At 37.9% G+C, this 21828-nt stretch overlaps 1 protein-coding gene across 1 annotated transcript in view; it reads left to right on the top strand.

Moving 5' to 3' along the window:
- enc (R3H domain containing protein encore) overlaps positions 1 to 21828 on the top strand; it is a 57794-nt gene that overhangs the window by 14127 nt on the left and 21839 nt on the right. Inside the window, exons 2-13 of the mRNA XM_076132002.1 lie at positions 11749 to 12180; positions 12588 to 12672; positions 12953 to 13150; positions 13758 to 13900; positions 14597 to 14688; positions 15251 to 15320; positions 15747 to 15802; positions 16541 to 16670; positions 18484 to 18614; positions 20060 to 20162; positions 20716 to 20845; positions 21570 to 21653. Of these exons, the coding sequence (XP_075988117.1) occupies positions 12604 to 12672; positions 12953 to 13150; positions 13758 to 13900; positions 14597 to 14688; positions 15251 to 15320; positions 15747 to 15802; positions 16541 to 16670; positions 18484 to 18614; positions 20060 to 20162; positions 20716 to 20845; positions 21570 to 21653 (1206 nt within the window). The 5' untranslated portion in view covers positions 11749 to 12180; positions 12588 to 12603. The remainder of the gene's footprint in view (positions 1 to 11748; positions 12181 to 12587; positions 12673 to 12952; positions 13151 to 13757; positions 13901 to 14596; positions 14689 to 15250; positions 15321 to 15746; positions 15803 to 16540; positions 16671 to 18483; positions 18615 to 20059; positions 20163 to 20715; positions 20846 to 21569; positions 21654 to 21828) is intronic.

Raw genomic sequence — 21828 nt, 5'->3', positions numbered from 1 at the left:
TGCCAACTATGTATGCCTGGTTAATTGTATGTATGTACTATTTACATAGGCAGATTTAGTTTGTGTTGTGAGTAAATATTTGAAAGAAAAATGGCGTGAAAATATTACAGGTTTTCTCTAAAGAAGAACTATTTCTAGGTATGTTTTTGATGTTTCTGCTTCCTTTATTTTTCCTCAGTCCCTCCCTTTCGAAAAGTCAAAGTCATATATGTTTTATTTCATAAAGTTTTAACAAGTATTTGAAAAAGTCATGGTTTTACTACCACTAGTCATATGCCTTATTGACTGTATGGTCCATCATAGCGTCCTATCGTTAAGATATCAAAAACATTGGAATCTCGACTAATGGAGTAGTGTAAGAGAAGTTTAGTTGTGTCTTGAAAGTCGCAATAGCAGAAAATACTTTCTTTTTAAAACGAATGGCCAATAAATCAATATGTAACTTCTGAAATATATTTTGCTTCATTCACACTCATACAAAGACTGCTTGTTACGCCTATCCTAGTGCTTTCCATGTGGTCCAATTTTACTAAAAGAAGACAGAAACAGTCTTCCTAATAGTCAAGTATATTGCTTCTCTAGTTAATACTCGTAAAACAGATACAGCGTCTTATTAATAAATTGTTTACAGTATTATACATTTGTACGAAAGATCTTATGTACTATGTACTATATGTTGTTGTTATATTTTATATGGAAAATATACTGTGATTAATTTGAGCGCTTTTCTTGCTGGTAGATATAGTTTCTATCGGTATTGGAAGAAGATTGTATTCTGTCTAGGGAAAAGAATAGGGCCGATCTTTACTCCCTGCCTACTCCCATCGGAAGCTTCAGTTACTTAGGTGTAGATTTAAGACAGCTTACCCCCGGTTTTTGAGTACATTTAGCGGTAGTTTATCTATTCACTAGCTGACCCGCGCAACTTCACTTGCGACACGAATGAGAGAATAGGTCATAATTTTCCCCGTTTTTGTAACATTTTTTACTGGTACTCGGCTCCTATTGGTCGTAGCGCGATGATATATAGCCTATAGCCTTCCTCGATAAATGGGCTATCTAACACCGAAAGAATTTGATTTTAGAATTTTATTAAATAATACCTATATAAATAATGGGAACGTATGGGTTACATCTAAGCTACTACTCATAATAGCAGGCACAAGGCAACTCAAGAAAATGTGCCGGAATTTCAAGAAATTCGGCTATTGTATTGCCCCGGAAAATACCATCATTATGACTAAAACTTATTAGCGTTTGAATAGACGTAATTTAAACAGTAAAAAATAGGGCTCTAGGATGTATATAAACGTATGTTTGTATAGTTCTTAATTCAGTAGATTTGTTTGAAACTCAAATGTTGAGCCCACGCAAACATCCGGAACAAAAAATAGTATTACGAATTAAATTCCTTAATGCTCTTCCGTAAACCAACTAATAAACATCTATGATTAATTAAAGGTTAGTGGTCAACCTAGTTTCAAAGTTGTTCAAGCCGCCTGAAATGGCTTCGACATGGCTTACCGACTGTTTTCTTAATGGACAGTCATTGAGACCGACTCTTCCGAAGCACGGAGACGCTCAGCTCAAATACCATTTTGTGGCTATGTGGCCACACTGGCCATCCATCTAATTCCGAGCTATAGTTGCTTAACACACTAATCGTTTACCGAGTATTATAGCTTCGAGCGTCTCGAAAAAGTTCGAATTTGAATAAACTGAAAACTTTAATCGCTTATATGGTCTGGGGGGTAGTGTATACGACTGCTGACCACGAAGTCTCAAGTTCGGTTCCCGAGTCGGGCAAAGAATATTTATTAGAAGTAGCCAGAAGTTTGATAACGTGCTCGTTGGCTGATGGTATCTTTATGGTAATAGACTCGCCCCCTATTACATGGGACTAACATTGGAAATAGCTAAACGCATATGTATTTCATACCTTCGGGAATAACAGGTGTGATATTATGTATGTATGTAAAAACTACATGTAAAAGAAAATATTATGTTCTTTTAAAATGTTTACATTAGGAATATAAATTAAGCTCTCAATATATCAAAATGTGAATTAGCGAAACGTAGTTTCATTCACATATCGTGACGTAGATTTGTATGTGTGTATGTGTGTGTGAAATTTTCTTCAAATATTACTATCTGTGTGTGTGCAAAGTTCTATACATACAACTTCTGTGCGTGTGTGCTATTTTCTTGTAAAATGTTAACAAAAGTTCGTATGATACGTCACTATTTTGAATGTGTGCGTTGAATTTTCTTTAAACATTTTTGTTTGTGTGTGTGAAAAGTTTTGTGATGACGTAGTTGCATTTGTGTGGGTGAAATTTCCCTCTACATTAGTGTGTGTGTATGTGTGTATGTGTGTGTGACCTTTGAGTGTGTTGGCCTTGTGTACGTGTGGCATTTCCTGCGTCGGCGCATGTTTTAAATAGCTGCGGCATGTGTTCGCTAACGAGGCTTGGATATTGATGGGTGGGCGATGATTTCGATTTCCGATGTTTTTGAATGAAGAGTGTATTTTTTACTTTCAGAATTGTATTAGTTACTTACAATCGTTTAGGTAGCGATTAAATAAGTATTTCTACCAAATAAAATAGGTATTAATAAATATTTATGGTCACGATAATTCCCGCATAGATTGACGTGTAGGTACAGTAAAACTTTAAAGCTATGGGAAAGACACTATTATGAGGTGTTAAGTTCAAATCCCACGCAGGGAGGTTTAAAATATCTCATTTTCATTTAGCAGTTATACTAGGTATTAGGATTAATTATCACATAATTATGTACTACTCAAAATGTAAAAAATATCGAAAATTTATCATGAAATTGAATTTGTTTAAATTTCGCTTTACCCTTCAAAATTAAATAAGCGTAATAATACAAGTTAACATTATAAATAACTTTCAGACGGTTATCTTCAATCCTGTCCACTGTGGCACCGGGCAGACACCCTTATGTTAAGCTATTGGAGAAAGCTGGAATGATGAAAGATTGGATGTGGCAAAAATAAGGGTTATTTTTGTCTATCGTGTAGCGAATTAAAGCTCATGTAATTTGGTCGATGTGTCAAGAAATTAAAAAATAGAAAAATATTAGTTTTTACCTACTTAAAGCTATTTTTTCGCTCTCAATTATTCCTGTATTTAAAATGATGATGTTTTTATTTGCCAATTCTTCGTGAGTAATTTTAGCTTAGTCATTACTAAGCAACGAAGAAACCAGGCTTTTCGTAGACGAAATACCATTTTTTTAACGATGGATATTTTATTATTCAGCCTTCTTTACAGATTTACCTATTTATTTTACTTGCATCGTAATCGTAATTATCAAAAAATTTCCTGTATTTTTGACGGATACCTTATTAAATTGCGATACTGTATTTAAACTTTAAAATAAAATGTACTTCATCAATATAATCAAATAGATAATGACAATGACCTACTTTACAACTGGAACGTAATATATCATAATTTTCACGTATAAATTTACTGTAGGTGTGCAAATCAATAAAATGAATACCAATAATACTTCAACGCAGTTTATACAAGCAAGCAATTTGAAACTTTGTATAATCACAGTACAGATTGGATATTTATAAAAGTTGATACAAACTATAGTTACTGAAGTTGGTTAAAAGTATAGCTATGTGTGTGATGATTTTTAGTTTTAGCAGTTTTGATGTTTTTGACTTCTCTATAAAAAGAGTTTTTGATATGCTAGCTTCTGTCCACGACTGCGTCCGCTTAAAAGTATTTTTCTGGGTGTAATGTCTTCTAGGCGAGATCCGGCTATGGTGGCCAACAAGCCTACGGCCAGGACTGTGTTTTGGCAACGAAAATACTTAATCTGTGAAAATTTCGTCTATCTCACTATCACAGTTCATGAGATACAGCCTAGTGACAAACAAACAAACGAACATTGAAGTTTCAGTAACAAGAAAGTTTTTACCCTTTGGGTACAGAACCTTAAAAATGAACTAGATCTGTAAAATGTTAAAACAGTGACTCAAAAAAGAAAAAATACCACAGTACATTTTTTAAGTCTAGTTAAAATAGCTAAAATACATCTAAGCTCCAAGTATACCACCGTGACATTTCACCCTATACCAGGCTCGCCCTTGGTGTAAAAATAACGGTGAACGAAGCGAGCTTTATTAATCATCCCCCTGTACAACATGACTCACAACACCCTGTGTTCAATGTGATTTTAATACGGGTTTTGTAGAACGAAGTTTTTTTGATGTAGAAAAGACTGCAGTTTATTATCTATAGTCTTTTTTATTAAACCGACTGGGAGTCAGACTGAAACGGCTGAATCAAAGTTTGATGCAATTTGTACTGAATGAAATTCGTGTAAAAAATTATTGCTTGAAATCTTGGTAAAATACACAAAAATACGCTTAAAACATTCTAATATACGTATGTAGTTGATATTATTATAAGCTTTTTACGAAGGAATAAGAGAGGGATGAGGCTCTTTGAGTCCACCACGCTGGCCAAGTGCGGGTTGGGGACTTTTGCATGCTCCCAGGAAATGTGTTTAAGAAATGTCAGGTATGCAAGGTTGTATCACGATGTTTTCCTTCATCGTTAGAGCAAGTGATGATTATTTCTAATACACACATAACTTGGAAGAGTCATTGGGGTGTTGCCTCGGGTTTGAACCCTTGACCATTTGCATAGGAGGTGCCAACTTAGGTCCAACCACTCGTCAAAAGGATAAGCACTCGTCCATTACTGTTTTACCCCATACAATAGCTTAAAAGTAAAAAGTGCCTCATGGGCTGCATGGTGATTTGATAATAATATATCTTAAAAGGCCAGTGCATTTTCCGTCTTTTAACATTTACTTATTTTTTAGGCAAAACATACAAACATAAATTCTTGCATTCTTCCTATAGTGGTAGGCAGAAACCCTAGAATGCCAGTTCATACGATCCTTGCAAATTTCACGAAAAAGGCGTGATTTTGTACATCGCACTATTACAGTAGTGTTCATTCAAAATACATCGACACAACTTCAACTAGACTTATAACTATAAGGTTTTTTTTATTTTTAAAAAATAATATCTTCTGTTTCATTTTTAAAACACAAAGAACATAAAAAATGTACCCATAATAAGGCGATAAGCAAGTTTTTCGTTGATTCTGGATAAAATATATATTTTGAGTTACAGCACTATGGTATTATAGTGCGATATGTATGTCTGTTTGCGAAATCTGTTCAAACAACTATAAATAAATTACCACATTTCGTATTTAAAATCGATCTAATATATCCCAGCATCCCATGATTGCAAGTTGCACAAAGGACGTCAGGACGCGCGTGTGCCGTGCCCCACTCCCGCTGACCCGGTGACCGGGTAGCACCAGATCGTTGGGGCCGACCGCGCCCGATCTCGCCCGAACACTGCCGATCGAGAGGGGAGGATTGTTTGTTTTGTTAAATAGTTATCCGGTTTTGCTAATACGTTTGTATGGTATTTAGCAGCGATTCATTTTTATATATAAAAGTAGAGGCCGCCCGCGACGTCGGCCGCGTGGAAACCCTTCCCGTGTAAATCCCGATCCCTCGGCAACTCCGGGGTAAAAGACAACTCCCGCACTAAGAATTGCTCTTGTGTCGCGGGGACTTTTACAAACGTACAAACAACGGACACATAGTACAACCAGACCCGAAACAATTATTTGTGGATTGCGCAAATATTTGTCCCGTGTAGGAATCGAACCCACGACGCAATGGTAGCGGCGTGGTGACCTAAACCTCTGCGCCACGAAGGCAGAAAACTGAGTTAAGTCATTAATAATTATTAGTTCGTTCCTGGATTCGAACCCGAGGCTTCGAGCTCAGTAGTTATACACTAACGACCGCGCCAAACAGTCTTTTCTTTTCTTACCCACGCGAAAAAAATATTCCATGATTGAGTGTATTCTATACAATTGAGATGTTGCCTAGGTAACTTATATAGAATTCTAATTAGTCGTTATATACGAGTAAATACAATAACTGGCTGACACGTGCCGCTCTGCTTATAGACATATATTATGTACTTAATGGTTTTTACATAAGCTTATGTTTGACACTGTATCTTCACATCTGTATGCTAAATTTTAAAACTGATTCTGCGGTTTTTCAGGAATCCTTACAGACAGACAGTCTTCCATTCATACAGTAATATCACGGCTTTTAAACCCAAAGGCTTCGGCAGAGGTATATGAAATGCAGCTACGTTTCACCATTTACAAGTTTCATGTAATAGAGAGTGAGCCTATTACATACTGCCTAGCGTTCCGTCCGCGGCTTTGCCTGCGTGGAATATCACCCCCCCTTCTAGAATTTCCAAGAATCATTTCTTAGTGCTCCTCTATACTACCTAAGGAATCTTCATACCAAATTTCAAGATTCTACGCTCAGTAGTTTCGACTGTGCGTTGTCCATCAGTCAGTAACTGAGTAACGGAAGAGTTTTATATAATACTAGCTTCCGCCCGCGACTTCCTCCACGCTAAAAGGTTTCCCATAGTAAAAAGTATCCTGTGAGAATCTAGGTTAATTTCGGTTCACACAGTCAAAAATCTAAGAAGATTTATACAAACTATCACCCCCTATTTTATCCCCTTAGGGATGGAATTTATCAAACTCCTTTCTTACCGGATGCTTACGTCATAAAATATAACTGCATGGCTAACTTAAGCTTTATTTGTTATGTGGTTTAGGCTGTGCGTTGGTAGACCACTATGTCAGTCAATCACCTTTGAGTTATATTTATTTGAAAGCATATATTATGGTATATCTAATTCCAGTGTCCATATATTTAAACCTTCACCCATAACTCCCCACCCTCGCAAGCCTCAACCTTCGCGACCGGTAGTCGGACGTAGTATATGGTGTAGGTTCGACCTTCGTTTGAGGCAAAACGTTAAGAATTCAAGGTCACAGTCAAGGTTACATTGTTCTGCATTATGTATGGAGGTAATGATGGTGATTAAGCTTGGATTAATGGTCGTTTTCTATATGCTAACTTTAGTTAAAGATAGGTAAGATTTTACGCATTATTGTCCAGATAAAGTAAGGGTCTTTTGCTGGGAGAAGGGAAATGTTAAGCCTAGTTTCCTAAACAGATCCAATATCGGAAGATTTTAAGAGAACTAGTTTAAAGATCTCGCGATGATTTATTTCTCTGTTAAAAAATTACTATTATTTTCTCTAATACATACATAATATCACGCCTTTTTCCCATAGGGGTAGGCAGAGACCAAAGAACGCCACTTGGTTGCTCTAATACAAACGTATTCCTAAAGAATCGTTAACGTTACCAAGGTTTAAGAAAACCTTTCTACCATTTCATTAAAGGGTAAAAATCGTCGTAGAATTATTACCAGAATTAATACTCTATTAAAAAATATATCCTGTATGACAACTTGTATGAATTAACGTGTTTAAACTCTCGCGAGTAGTACACATAATATTATAATGCAACGGGTCTTATACGCGATTGACAATTAAAGGTTAGGATACCTTATTTGTTCACCCGACGTTTAATTTTCAATCGCGTTTAAAACCCGCATTATAATATTAACATGTATGAATTTAAATGAAGCAAAAAAAGTTTGTTATAATCGTAGCTAGTAGAAATCGTTGGTCCTTATCATTTCATAAGAATAACGCGTAATTCTATACGTAGGGTAATAAATAAATCATTCACTTTAACAAAATCAACTGAAACACTGAAAATTGGTCGCAAACTATCAAATTGATATCGAATCCTGCAACCGGGTCACCTGGTGGCACCCACCCCCCACCTCCCTCCCTTTATGCACCGGGTGCACGCGACCTATATACGAGGCCGGCGACCCCGCCCGGGACGACCTAGTCTACTGAACTACCAGGATGCTGGACAGAGATCGAATGGGAGAGCAGGATGGAGAATAAAAAAGTGAAAATGCAATGCTGTTTTTAAAATTGAGGGTGTTCATAAAAATAAAAGAATAGATGCGTCGAATAACCCCCGGTTTCTGTTACAGTTAGCGGTAGTTTATCTTTTCAATAGTGTCAAAACTCATAAAAAAAACGTTATTGAATAGATAAACTACCGCTAAATGTACTCCGAAAACGGGGGTTAATAAATTACTTGTTTTTTTAAGTTTTTTTTTGTTTATACGCTAGTTTTGGTATATAAATAAGTGCGGATAATCTATTTAATAGATAAAATGACAACAAATGTAAGGAAACAACTGACAAAATTCTGTCTAATAAGCTATCAATACTTATCCAACAAACATAATATCACGCCCTTCCCATAAGGGTAGGCAGAGACAAAAGAACGCTACTTGGTACGATCCTTACAAACTTCCCTTGCCTCATTCACATACATACATATTGTCATACTGGACCGTCGGTTACGAGTAGCACCTGACCTTTTTATAAGACATCACCGATGTGATCTGTGTATGTCTTTCTAGGGTGCCTCCAAAGTGGTTCTTTGGTCTCTGCCTACCCTTATGGAAAAAGGCGTGATTTTATGTATGTATGTAATAGCGCTGTTTTGGGTAGGACAATAATTTGACTGCCTCCGTAGCACAGTGGTTTAGGTCGCCACGCCGATACCATTGCGTCAGGAGGTCGTGGATTCGATTCCCACACGGAACAATTATTTGTGCGATCCACAAATAACTGTTTCGGGTCTGGTTGTGCTTTGTGTCCGTTGTATGTATGTTTGTAAAAGTCTCCGCGATACAAAAGCAATTCTTAGTGCGTGAGTTGTCTTTTTAATAAAGAAGAAATGAAGCATATCTTCCGGGGTTATTACTCATAAAATCTATTAAACATAAAGTTCAGTACTCCTATAACCTTGTGGCGATGTTATCGATTACCTGTCAACGAGGTTCGATTCCTTGCTCGCGTGTACTCTGATTGTGTTGAGATTACGATTGTTGTGTGTTAGTTATTATGATAGACAAGATTTGAGAATAGGCTGGATGCAATGCTATTTTATCAATTCACTAGCTGACCCGCGCAACTTCGCTTGCGTCACATAAGAGAGAATCGGTCAAAATTTTCCCCGTTTTTGTAACATTTTTTATGGGTACTCTGCTCCTATTGGTCGTAGCGTGATGATATATAGCCTATAGCCTTTTCCGATAAATGGGCTATCTAACACTGAAATATTATTTTAAATCGGACCAATAGTTCCTGAGATTAGCGGTTCAAACAAACAAACTCTTCAGCTTTATAATATTAGTATAGATTTACCTTATTTGTTTTCGGCAGATAGAGCCAATGAGAAGACCTGGCAAGAAACTCCTGGCCACTCTTTTTAATCGCCAAAAATATTTTTATTATAAACTAGAGGCCGCCCGGGACTTCGTCCACGTGAAAACCCTTCCCGTGTAAATCGACCCCTCGGGAACTCTGGGTTAAAATGTAGCCTATATGTTATTCTGGGTCTTCAGCTACCTATATACCAAATTTCATCGTAATCGGTTCAGTAATATTTGCGTGAAAGAGTGTACAAACAACGGACACGAAGTACTCCTGAATCATAGTTATTCACTAGCTGACCCGCGCAACTTCGCTTGCGTCACATAAGAGAGAATGCGTCAAATTTTCCCCGTTTTTGTAACATTTCTCGTTGCTACGTAGCGTGATGATATATAGCCTATAGCCTTCCTCAATAAATAGGCTATCTAACACTGAAAGAATTTTTCAAATCGGATCAGTAGTTCCTGACATTAGCGCGTTCAAACAAACAAACAAACTCTTCAGCTTTATAATATTAGTATAGATTAATAAATCATACTAATCTACCTGTAACTACATGTATGGTATAGTTATGGTGGAGTAAAGCCATGAGTCGGTCATGAGTCACTAGACGCATAGTCTGAACTTGCAAGGGCAATGGGTCACGGACTCTTTTACTGTACCTACTGTTTCCGTTATACGTCCGGTAACGATAATTCGTTTAGACCAGTTTTGTTTTTGTGGGTAGTCGGCTCCTTGCCGGTTTTCACTACATTTAAACTTTTTATAAAGACAACTTCCCATGAAAATGTATGTCTGTCTTAGACTTTTAAATTATAGCTGCAAAGTTCATTTACTCCGTGTGGGAATAGAACCTACGAACTGCATGGGGTGCATGTTTAGTAGTTAGCATTAGTGGTGAAAAGTCTACGTTCCTGTTAAGAGCGAGAATAGCTTTATAATGTCTGCTGTCTAGATGATACCAAAATCAAAAATGAAATACTCCGGATTATGTAAAACTAGAGGCCGCCCGCGACTTCGTCCGCGTGGAAAACCTTCCCGTTTAATCCCGCTCCCTCAAGAATTCCGGGATAAATACTACCTTATGTGTTATTTTGGGTCTACAGCTACCTACAATCTACATACCAAATTTCATCGTAATCGGTTCAGTAGTATTTGCGTGAAAAAGTAACAAACATCCATATGTACTCACAAACTTTCGCATTTACAATATTAGTAGGATATTGCACGTACTTTAATATGTGTATTCATGATTTTTAAAACTCTTCTAAAAGGAATGCAAATTCTCCAACCCACACCAAGCCAGTGAGATAGACTATTTCTCTCATCCTAGAAGGAAAATTTTGCCCAGACGTACATAGGTACCTATTTTAAATATAAGACTGTCGTATCGTATACAACAATGGAAACATACATAAGATGGTTCGATAGCGGTGAATGACTGTTTCGCTTCGGCTTACATAAGCCGCGATAAGCCTGTCTTTACTGCATTAAGCTTATATGTTTAGTAGCTTAATGATAGGCCTAGAGTTTCCGGCTTTTCGCACTGCCTCTACCTTGAAAACTGACTGTAAAATTTACTGTATTTTATCTAAATTATGTGTAAAATCTAAGCTCTACATATTCGTATTGATTATAATAAGGAAGAGAGTTTAAGAGAATAATATTTGAATCACTTCTTCTTGTCGTATGGTTAGTGGTTAACCTAGTGTCAAAGTTGTTTAAGCTGCCCGAAGGCCTTTGACGTAGCTTAACGACTGTTATCTTAGTAGACAACAACCAGGACCGACTTTATACGTTTCCTCCGAAGCACGGAGACGCCCTGTTCAAATACCACTATGCGGTCACACATCTATGGAATGACTGCGCCAAGGTTTGCTTAACCCACAGATCGTTTACCGACCGGTGAGCGCAACTGGCTACGGCAATGTTTGAATGATTTAGTTCTGTAATTACTTGTTGGAATTAAAAAAAAATAATTTTTCGTATGTTAACATCAATGAAGAAGGCAGGAATAGCTGATTAAAAACTGCGTGAGCCTGTTAGGTTTAATTTAATATCATTATTTTATAAATTACGAAGTATAATTGGTTTGGTATAGGTTTCAGTACAAAATAAGCCAATTAACTTCGTAGTCTGCGTCATTAAAATCCGACTGGTTCCAGAGATTCTTACGAAAAATGTTTATCAGCAAACCACCTACATTATTTTTTACTTCTTTTTTCTCCTAATAAATAAGACATTTTGTCCTACTCTACCATTTCCAAAAAATCTAACCTTATTCATAAACACACTATAAACCTATTTTATTAAAAATGCTACTATAAAATGTTTTCTCTTTTTCATTTCGCTAAGGAGTGAAAAAAACAAAACTCTTTTTAAGCCTTTTATAACTTGATATAGGTATTTATATGCATAAGAGGGTAAATCTTTAAATTAATTGTATCTAATGAAAATTTTCTCTTTGTTACAGATGGATGGCGCCCATCAGAATAACCCAACCACTTGTCAAAACCCACTCAACCCACATTTACGCCATATTGCAATAAAGAATAAATAAAAAATGCACTCCGTCATTCACCGTCCACGAGCGCAAACAAAAAAACCGTTAAAAAAACTAAAAATTAAAAAGAAAAACGAGCTTACCAACATCAAGATATTGTGTTCTACATAGTTACCAACCTCACAGCGCGGAATAAGAAAAAAGTTTTACGTTTAAAAAAGTTTTTGACTTAAGAGGCTTTAATGGAAGTAGTTTTAATGAGTAATAATAAAATAAATAGTTGCCTTCTATTAGAGTAGATACAGTGTTGGTCCAATATCTAATTATTGCTAAGTAATAATTTCCCCCTCTTTGTATAAATACCTGTGTTTTAGAGGTGTTATTTTATCGAGTGAGTAAAAGGTTGGTATTATTTATTTTTATCTATATTTAACATTTACAATAAACTAATTCTAGATGAGATTAAGGGCCAGTTTCACTGCTGTTTGTCAAGTTCCTGTTAAATTTAAATGTCAGATAATGATTTAGCTTTAATTTTAAACTTATCTGAAAGGTAGGCATATCCAGATGTGATGACACTGGGCGAAGCCTTAGTTTCTAACTCCAAATTATAGTGCCAGTCGCCTAAGATAAACGCCACAGGTTCGATTCCTAGAAGAATATTCTAGAAAAACACAGAAATTAGTAGTATTTATTACAACAAAACCCAAAACCTGTTTAACCTTTAAAGATTCACCCTTCTTCATACCACTTAGATAAGTCCTGTTTTTAAATGTAGTGATTTTTAACATATACTTGTATGTTTCCAGTAAATTACAATAAGCAATGGAGAACACGGAGGTAGAGAAGAACACGGGCGCGGAGGAGAATACCAGTCAACTGAATAGAAACAGGGTAAATAAAAAACTTCCGTATGTCTTTCCCATCCTAGCTGTATAATATCTTCTACTTTAACAACGAGAGAAGCCCAATCAGCCACAAACTGACTGACTGGTTGTCAGACTTTCAAGCTTCTGACTACGAGTAACGATTGCCAAATATCTTTAAAAACGACGTGCCTATTGAAGTACTATTTGGATATCACATTTGTTTGGTAAAGAGCCTACTGCCTGGTAAATGGCAATAGGTTAGCACTAAAAAAAGATATTCAACATTTACTTTTCTCTTGTTTCAGAGCTTCAAGTCAAAACAACTGGTCCGTAGCCAAGCTATCCGCGAGACGGCGTCCCCTCCCCGCGTGGCGTCGCCCTCCCCGCAGCCGCTGGAGGCGCCCCCCGCGCCCCTCGCGCCCCCCACGCCCGAGGACGGCGCCGATGATTCTAGTCATAGGTGTAGTGATGACTTTAAGAAGAAGCTACCAGTTGAGATTCAGGTACATGGATAAATAAATTTAACTTATTATTGTCCTACTCTGCTAGGCATAGGCCAAGGGGAAGGGGATGAAAAATGCTACAGAATCCTCGATCCTTGCTTTCCATTTAAGAAAAAGAATTTGAAGAAAATGTTTTGATTATGTTTTAGCGTTAGAACATAGCTACACAGTCATTGGTGTCTTGCCTTTGGCTTGAATCCTCGACCACTTGCATGGGAGACAAATGCTAAACATCATTATAGAGTGTAGGCAGAGATCTAAGAATGCCACTTGGTACCATCCTTACAAATTTCACTCAAGGATTCGCAGATCTTAAAACACCATTTGGGACGCGGAGTATCCAACTGGAGGTACCACGTCCTGGCCACTTTATGGTGACTGTTGAAGGAACACCGTCAGGTTTTTAGTCGGTATGCCCAAATTTAAAAGCCGGAACGCCTTGCCTGTGGGAGAGCCCGACAGACCCCCGCTTCCTCCCTGGAGCGGGACATGCAGTAATGCATTTTCCAGACGAAAAAAAAAAAGATCTTGAAACACCATGGAAAATAGCATTTTTAAATACTTTTGACTGTATCTCTTTTCTAACTGTTCTTTGTCTGTCGGTCAGATAACGTCAGGCGGCTGGGACGAGACCCACTGTGAGCAGCGGCAACGCGCCCGGCGCTGGCTGTCGGACGCGCCGCGCGACTTGCTGTCCAACAACCCGCGGGTGGCCTGCGTGTGCGGCGCCTGTGCTTGTCCTAACTGCAGGTATATAGGGGACCTTGCTACTTTTAGATTAGGTTCTTTTATTATTTTTTACTATTTAAAGGGAAATTAAGCTTTTTTAAATTTATTTTAAGATGTCGTTGCAAGTACAATACTGAGTTGCGTAACGTAATATTTCACTTTTTGAACTCACCAAATTAATCATATCTTTTGATAGAGTGAACCAATTTCGATGAAACAAAAACTAAGTTATAACTCAAGTTGCGTATAATTTTTGTGTGTAAACATTGTCTGCATTGAATTCGTAGATTTTACTTGATGTGCGCACAAACAAACAGACGAAAAAATTTAAAAAATGATGGAAATGGGTTCTGTTTCTTATCTTTTTACATAATGTGACACATATTCTACACTAGCTGACCCGCGCAACTTCGCTTGCGTCACATAAGAGAGAATGGATCAAAATTTTCCCCGTTTTTGTAACATTTTTTACTGCTGCTCTGCTCCAATCGATCGTAGCGTGATGATATATAGCCTATAACCTTCCTCAATAAATGGGCTATCTAACACTGAAAGATTTTTTCAAATCGGACCCGTAGTTCCTGAGATTAGCGCGTTCAAACAAACAAACAAACAAACAAACAAACAAACAAACAAACTCTTCAGCTTTATTATATTAGTATAGATAATATGCATATATTTTTTTCTTAAAGTAAATAATGTGTTATATGTGTGCAGGGGTCGCAGACGTCGGCACGCGTGTCCCACGAAGCAGGACTCGGGCATCGTGTGCTCGGACGATTGTCCCGACTGCACAGACATTGAGACAGGTAACTATTCACTAGCCAACCCATGGGAATTCTGTAGGGTAAAAATAAATCAATATTGTTAAGTCCATATACCGCAGGTCGTTTACACAATGTAGACATCTCTTTATTTTAAACTAGCTGACATCCGCAACTACGCTTGTTTTTATAACATTTTTCGTTACTACACCGCTCCTAATGGTCGTAGCGTGATGTTATATACCCTAAAGCCTTCACCGATAAATGGCCTACTCAACACATTTTTTTTCAATTCTAACCAGTAGTGCCTGAGATTAGCGCGTTCAAAGAAACAAACAAACTCTTTAGCTTAATAATATTAGTATTAGTATAGACTAGCTGACCCGCGCAACTTCGCTTGCGTCACATAAAATTTTTCCCTATTGGTCGTAGCGTGATGATATATAGCCTATAACCTTCCTCGATAAATGGACTATCTAACACTGAAAGAATTTTTTAAATCGGACCAGTAGTTCCTGAGATTAGCGCGTTCAAACAAACAAACAAACTCTTCAGCTTTATAATATTAGTATAGATTAACACTAAAATATTGTTTGTTGTTTTACAGGATCCAATAATAATGAAGTTATGAGGAAATCCAACAGTCTCGATGTGGACGACCAGATGTATTATTGTAGGTTAGTAACACATTATTTTAAGAATCAAATATTATACATACAAAAAAATTGTTAATGGCGAAATGTGGGTGTATTTCATACACCTTCGGGTATAACAGGCATGATATTATAATATATTATACTAGTTGTCCCGCGCAACTTCGCTTGCGGCACATAAGAAACAATGAATGCATGCATTTTCCTCGTTTTTGTAAAAAAAATATTGCTACTCTGCTCCTATTGGTCGTAGCGTGATGGTATACAGCCTATAACCTTCCTCGATAAATGGACTATCTAACACGGAAATAATTTTTCAAATCGGACCAGTAGTTTCTTTCTTTCGTAGATTAGCGCGTTCAAACAAACAAACAAACTCTTCAGCTTTATAATATTAGTATAGATTATGTAAGTATTTATGTATATACGTTATATATTTGTATGTTTCAGATGTCCAGAGCGCAAAGAGAGACCAAAGAACATGACATTATGCAGAAACGATTCAGGTGATTACCACAAATGTATGTTCACACTTTTTATTTTATTTTTATTATTTATTTATTATTAAGTTCTGTTCGAAAAACCTTTGATTTTACTTGACGGTCATTTTTAGTTAATTATTTACTTTAATTTAATTGTTATTAGAAAATTAAGACTATCATAAGTGTCAATATTTTACCTAAATGAATAAATGATTTGATTTTGAAAAGTTTCAAATCTTTTCATTTATCAAAACGGACGGCCTCAGTAGCGCAAGTTAAGGAGGTTGCCACACCACTACCATAGCGTCGGGAGGTCGTAGGTTCAATTCAATTTGTGCGATCCACAAATCATTGTTTCGGGCGTGATTGTGCTTTGTGTCCGTTGTTTGTATGTTTGTAAAAGTGTCCGCGACACAAGAGCAATAAGGTAGTTGCCTACCAGTCAAATCAGCTACTCTTTATGAAATGTCAAAAACACATTTTAGTATACAAATACGACATAGTGACGTCACTATGTCATATTTTCGTTCGTATCAAATGAGTGTCTAATAAAATGTTTCAGTCTTTAATAATTACAATTTCAACATTATTTACGAAAATAGCTACGTAGTCTGAGCATTTTAGATAAACCTTTTATGAGTATGAGTTTATAAATTTTTCGGTAACCAAGTCACGTACCCAATTCTTAGTGCGGGAGTTGTCGTGTTTGGAAAGAAAAATAAGAAAACTGATATAATAATATTATCATGTTTGTTGTTTCAGACGAAAGGAACGAGCCGACCGGCCCCGAGCTGGTCGCTTTTATAAAGGAGACGCTGAACAAGAACCCTCGCGACAGACTCGCGCTGCTCAAGATAGAGAAGGAATTACACGCACTTATCAACGACTCTAGGTAAGTCACACTACAGCAAGGTTTGGATCTAGATGGATGACCGTTTATAAAGGAGACGCTGAACAAGAACCCTCGCGACAGACTCGCGCTGCTCAAGATAGAGAAGGAATTACACGCACTTATCAACGACTCTAGGTAAGTCACACTACAGCAAGGTTTGGATCTAGATGGATGACCGTTTATAAAGGAGACGCTGAACAAGAACCCTCGCGACAGACTCGCGCTGCTCAAGATAGAGAAGGAATTACACGCACTTATCAACGACTCTAGGTAAGTCACACTACAGCAAGGTTTGGATCTAGATGGATGACCGTTTATAAAGGAGACGCTGAACAAGAACCCTCGCGACAGACTCGCGCTGCTCAAGATAGAGAAGGAATTACACGCACTTATCAACGACTCTAGGTAAGTCACACTACAGCAAGGTTTGGATCTAGATGGATGACCGTTTATAAAGGAGACGCTGAACAAGAACCCTCGCGACAGACTCGCGCTGCTCAAGATAGAGAAGGAATTACACGCACTTATCAACGACTCTAGGTAAGTCACACTACAGCAAGGTTTGGATCTAGATGGATGACCGTTTATAAAGGAGACGCTGAACAAGAACCCTCGCGACAGACTCGCGCTGCTCAAGATAGAGAAGGAATTACACGCACTTATCAACGACTCTAGGTAAGTCACACTACAGCAAGGTTTGGATCTAGATGGATGACCGTTTATAAAGGAGACGCTGAACAAGAACCCTCGCGACAGACTCGCGCTGCTCAAGATAGAGAAGGAATTACACGCACTTATCAACGACTCTAGGTAAGTCACACTACAGCAAGGTTTGGATCTAGATGGATGACCGTTTATAAAGGAGACGCTGAACAAGAACCCTCGCGACAGACTCGCGCTGCTCAAGATAGAGAAGGAACTACATGCACTTATCAATGACTCTAGGTAAGTTAAGATGGCAAGGTTTGGATCTAGATGGGTGACCGTTTATAAAAGAGACGCTGAACAAGAACCCTCGCGACAGACTCGCGCTGCTCAAGATAGAGAAGGAATTACACGCACTTATCAATGACTCTAGGTAAGTCACACTACAGCAAGGTTTGGATCTAGATGGGTGACCGTTTATAAAGGAGACGCTGAACAAGAACCCTCGCGACAGACTCGCGCTGCTCAAGATAGAGAAGGAACTACATGCACTTATCAACGACTCTAGGTAAGTCACACTATAGCAAGGTTTGGATCTAGATGGGTGACCGTTTATAAAGGAGACGCTGAACAAGAACCCTCGCGACAGACTCGCGCTGCTCAAGATAGAGAAGGAATTACACGCACTTATCAACGACTCTAGGTAAGTCACACTATAGTAAGGTTTGGATTCAGATGGGTGACCGTTTATAAAGGAGACGCTGAACAAGAACCCTCGCGACAGACTCGCGCTGCTCAAGATAGAGAAGAAATTACATGCACTTATCAACGACTCTAGGTAAGTTACACTAAACCCCTGGAGGTTTAGGGGCTCCAGCGCCCACAGTAGACGTCTGGGACCCTAAACTGCCACTAGCAGTAGTTTAGGGGCTCAAACTACACCTAGCAGGAGTCTTGGGACATATGCTTCCCCTAACAATAATTAGACAGCCTCTAGCGCAGTGGTTAAGATGGTTGCCGTGCCACTACCATTGCGTCGGGAGGTCGTGGGTTCGATTTCCACACGTGACAATTATTGTGCGATCCACAAATAGTTGATTTGGGTCTGGTTGTACTTTGTGTCCGTTGTTTGTAAGTTTGCAACATACGATATATTGGTTTGTTACAGTCGGTGCATAGTTCGATTCCCGGTGATGACATCGTACGGTCGCATGCTGGTGCACCGCTGCGCATCACTGTTCCAACTGTCTCATCACTTGGACATGAACAGCAAGACCTCCGTGCTGGTGTCTAAGAGTGGTGAGTGACTCCTCTAAGTGTATTGTAGATTAAGAGTATGTCAATTGAGGAATATTAATTGATGTTATGAGAAAGAAGCATGTTATAAGAACTAGGAATTATTTTTTTATTTGTACCTAAAAAACAAAACAAATTCCCTACCATTCCGTCAAGAGGTCGTGAGTTCGATTCCCACATGAAACAATTACTTGTGCGATCCAATTGTTGCGGCCTGGTTGTACTCTGTGTCCGTTGTTTGTATGTTTGTAAACGTCCCCGCGACACAAGAGCAATACTTAGTGCGATAGTTGTATTTTTAAATAAAATAAAGTACCTAAAAAATTTAATAATATTTTAGCCATTAATGTCCCGCTAGGCAAGGGTTTTCTCTCTATTGAAGGAGGGGGGTAAAGCCTTTAGTTCATCACGTTGGCCAAGGCCGTAAACCCTCCGTGCGCGAGTCCAACTCATACTCAGCCGGTTTTATTATTAACTGTGTCTTAGCACAGAATAATAAGTACTAAAGTGCAGAACACGCACTTCCCGTAACAATTTATAGAAATAACGACTCTTGCTGCTAAGCAATAAAGTCTAATTCAGCTCGTATAAGCGCTCCGTACCTAACGACATATTCAACTAAGTATTCCCGCTCTCTTTTAACGCGTAACTCTGTCACTGTCTGGCGTAGAGTAACGCGTTACCTATGACGCTAGGGTCGTCGGCTTGCCGCATCGTTGCTACCTGTTTTGGTTTGTTTACATTTTTACTATTTTATATTCTTCATAATTATGTCCTAAACCTGTGAACCGATTTATATCATTCAAACGGATAAAATAGTTTTAGTCTTAGACGTTTCATTTGATACCAAAATCCTTGAAATATCTCCATAAACAAAAAGTCACATTTGCAAGTTGCTCTCGTAATTATAAAGTATCAAATTCCTTAATAATTCAGACATGAGTCCATATTGTTAGCATCAACAAAGTAACTAATTATACCTAGTTAGTACTATTATTTTGTAGTAGGTAGGACTGTAAAGTTTTATAGATTTTCAATGAATCTGTAGGTAATGAAAAAAATGACAATCCCTCGTCCTTCTTTTTCGACAAACATCCATCAAATGAGCAATGCTTTAAACCTGCCATTCTATTTTAAACGTTTTTATAATAACATCACTCACAAAACTTCTAATAAACGCACGCACGAGCTCTACGCGTGAGCGTCGACACTCGACTCCCGGAGTGGCGCCGACGCCACGCGAATTTGTAGGCAGTTATCGCTGTAGGTACGGCCGAGTGACGGGGGCCTGGTCTTAGGTACAGAGAATATAAAGAAAATCATAATTTTTACAACATGTATTCGCATTATTTATAAGTGTAAATATGAATGGTACGGAACCTGTCGAGGACGTGCCTGACTTACACATGGCCGGTTTTTTATTGTTATTAATTGTTATAACTCTCTAGGTACATGTGGCGGTCGTATTCCGTGCACGAGCTTCAAGGAGTGGTGCACGGCGACGTTCCCGCCCAGCCCGCAGAGACACCAACCCGATGTACTGCATGCTAAGTAAGTTCCACTTTAATATATATAAATAAAATTTAACCCATTAATGTCGCACAATTGGGCAAGGGTCTCCTCCCGTAATGAGGGAGGGGTTAGGCCTTGAGTCCACCACGCTGGCCAAGTGCGGGTTGGCGACGTTAAAAAAAGTAAACTATATCAACCAAAATTAATTCCCATATTTATAAACACAGTATTAGCCAGAATTTAGTATATTCAAACAACTATTATTTCTTTTTTACTCTCGAATCGAGGAAGCGGTCAGGCCTTGAGTCCACCACGCTGGCCAAGTGCGGGTTGGGGACTTTGCATATCTTCAAGAACTGTTCTAAACAACTCTCAGACATGCAAAGTTGCCTCACGATGTTTTCCTTCAGCGTTGGAACAAGTGATAATTATTTCTAAAACACACATAACTTGAAAAAGTCATTGGTGTGTTGCCTCGGGTTCGAACCTGCGTGGAAGGTACCAACTTATACCACTCGGCTATATATTGTATTATTATTTTACCGTTATTTATTGTGTTAAAGCTACATTAATATTATGTTTATTTCTCCAGGTCTATATTGAAACGCGACACTCACTCACTGGACGAGCCGGGCACCGGGTCTTTGTCTTCAAACCGAAGCAAGTCCCTCGAACAGAGGGAGAGGGACTATGAGCGAGTGAGGAGGAGGATATTTAGTTCTGTAAGTATCTATATTTTATTACAAACTTACAACGCAATACATAATGGAAATTACATCTAAAAAAAATAAAACAACATGAGAAAAATTCTAACATGTTCTATAATTATAATTTATTTAAATTTTAATGTACCTATAACTTACATGTTTAGTATAAATATACTGTTAATGTAAGGCGGTAATAAATAAATAAATAAATAAACAGACGGGGTTTTAAGATACCTTATTTGTTTACCCGAACAGCAATAAATTTAGCAATGTAATATTATCTATACATCTATACAAATATTATAAAGCTGAAGAGTTTGTTTGTTTGTTTGTTTGAACGCGCTAATCTCAGGAACTACTGGTCCGATTAGAAAAATGCTTTCAGAGTTAGATAGCTCATTTATTGAGGAAGGCTATAGGATATATATCATCACGCTACGACCAATAGGAGCAGAGTACCTGTATTTTTTTTTTAGAAAAACAGGGAAAATTATGACCCATTCTCTCTTATATGACGCAAGCGAAGTTGCGCGGGTCAGCTAGTTATTTATGTAAGTTTTAAATTTTAAAGTTTTAGTTAACTAGATTCTTCTCGCGACTTTGTCCGCTTGGAAAGATTTTCTAGGATAAAAAAGCCCGGGTTATAAATTACCGAAGTGCAGGATTTCATCAAAATTCTTTCAGTAGGTTTTGCGTAATACAGAGGGCTCCGTGTTCTTAATTTTGTTTGTATTTGCAGCAAGACGAAGCGCAATGGCCGTGGCTGACTTCAGGACCTGTGAAAGTCCTCACTCCGGAAGGTGGCAGGAATAAACTACAAAAGGTAAACATTAGGATATTTCATTTATTTTTCATACATTTTGTAAAACATTGTACTAAGTCTCTCGTAATAATTGAATCTTTTAATTAATGTTTCAATAATTAACTGTTAATATATGAAAACTGTATGTCAACATATGAGCTTGTTAACTTGCTATCCAATGTGCTCGCCAACTTGT

This window comes from Anticarsia gemmatalis, chromosome 27 (genome assembly GCF_050436995.1).
Source record: "Anticarsia gemmatalis isolate Benzon Research Colony breed Stoneville strain chromosome 27, ilAntGemm2 primary, whole genome shotgun sequence".
In the NCBI taxonomy this organism is placed as follows: domain Eukaryota; kingdom Metazoa; phylum Arthropoda; class Insecta; order Lepidoptera; family Erebidae; genus Anticarsia; species Anticarsia gemmatalis.
Note: the sequence above shows the minus strand (reverse complement) of the source record. Positions and strands in the feature narration are given on the sequence as shown.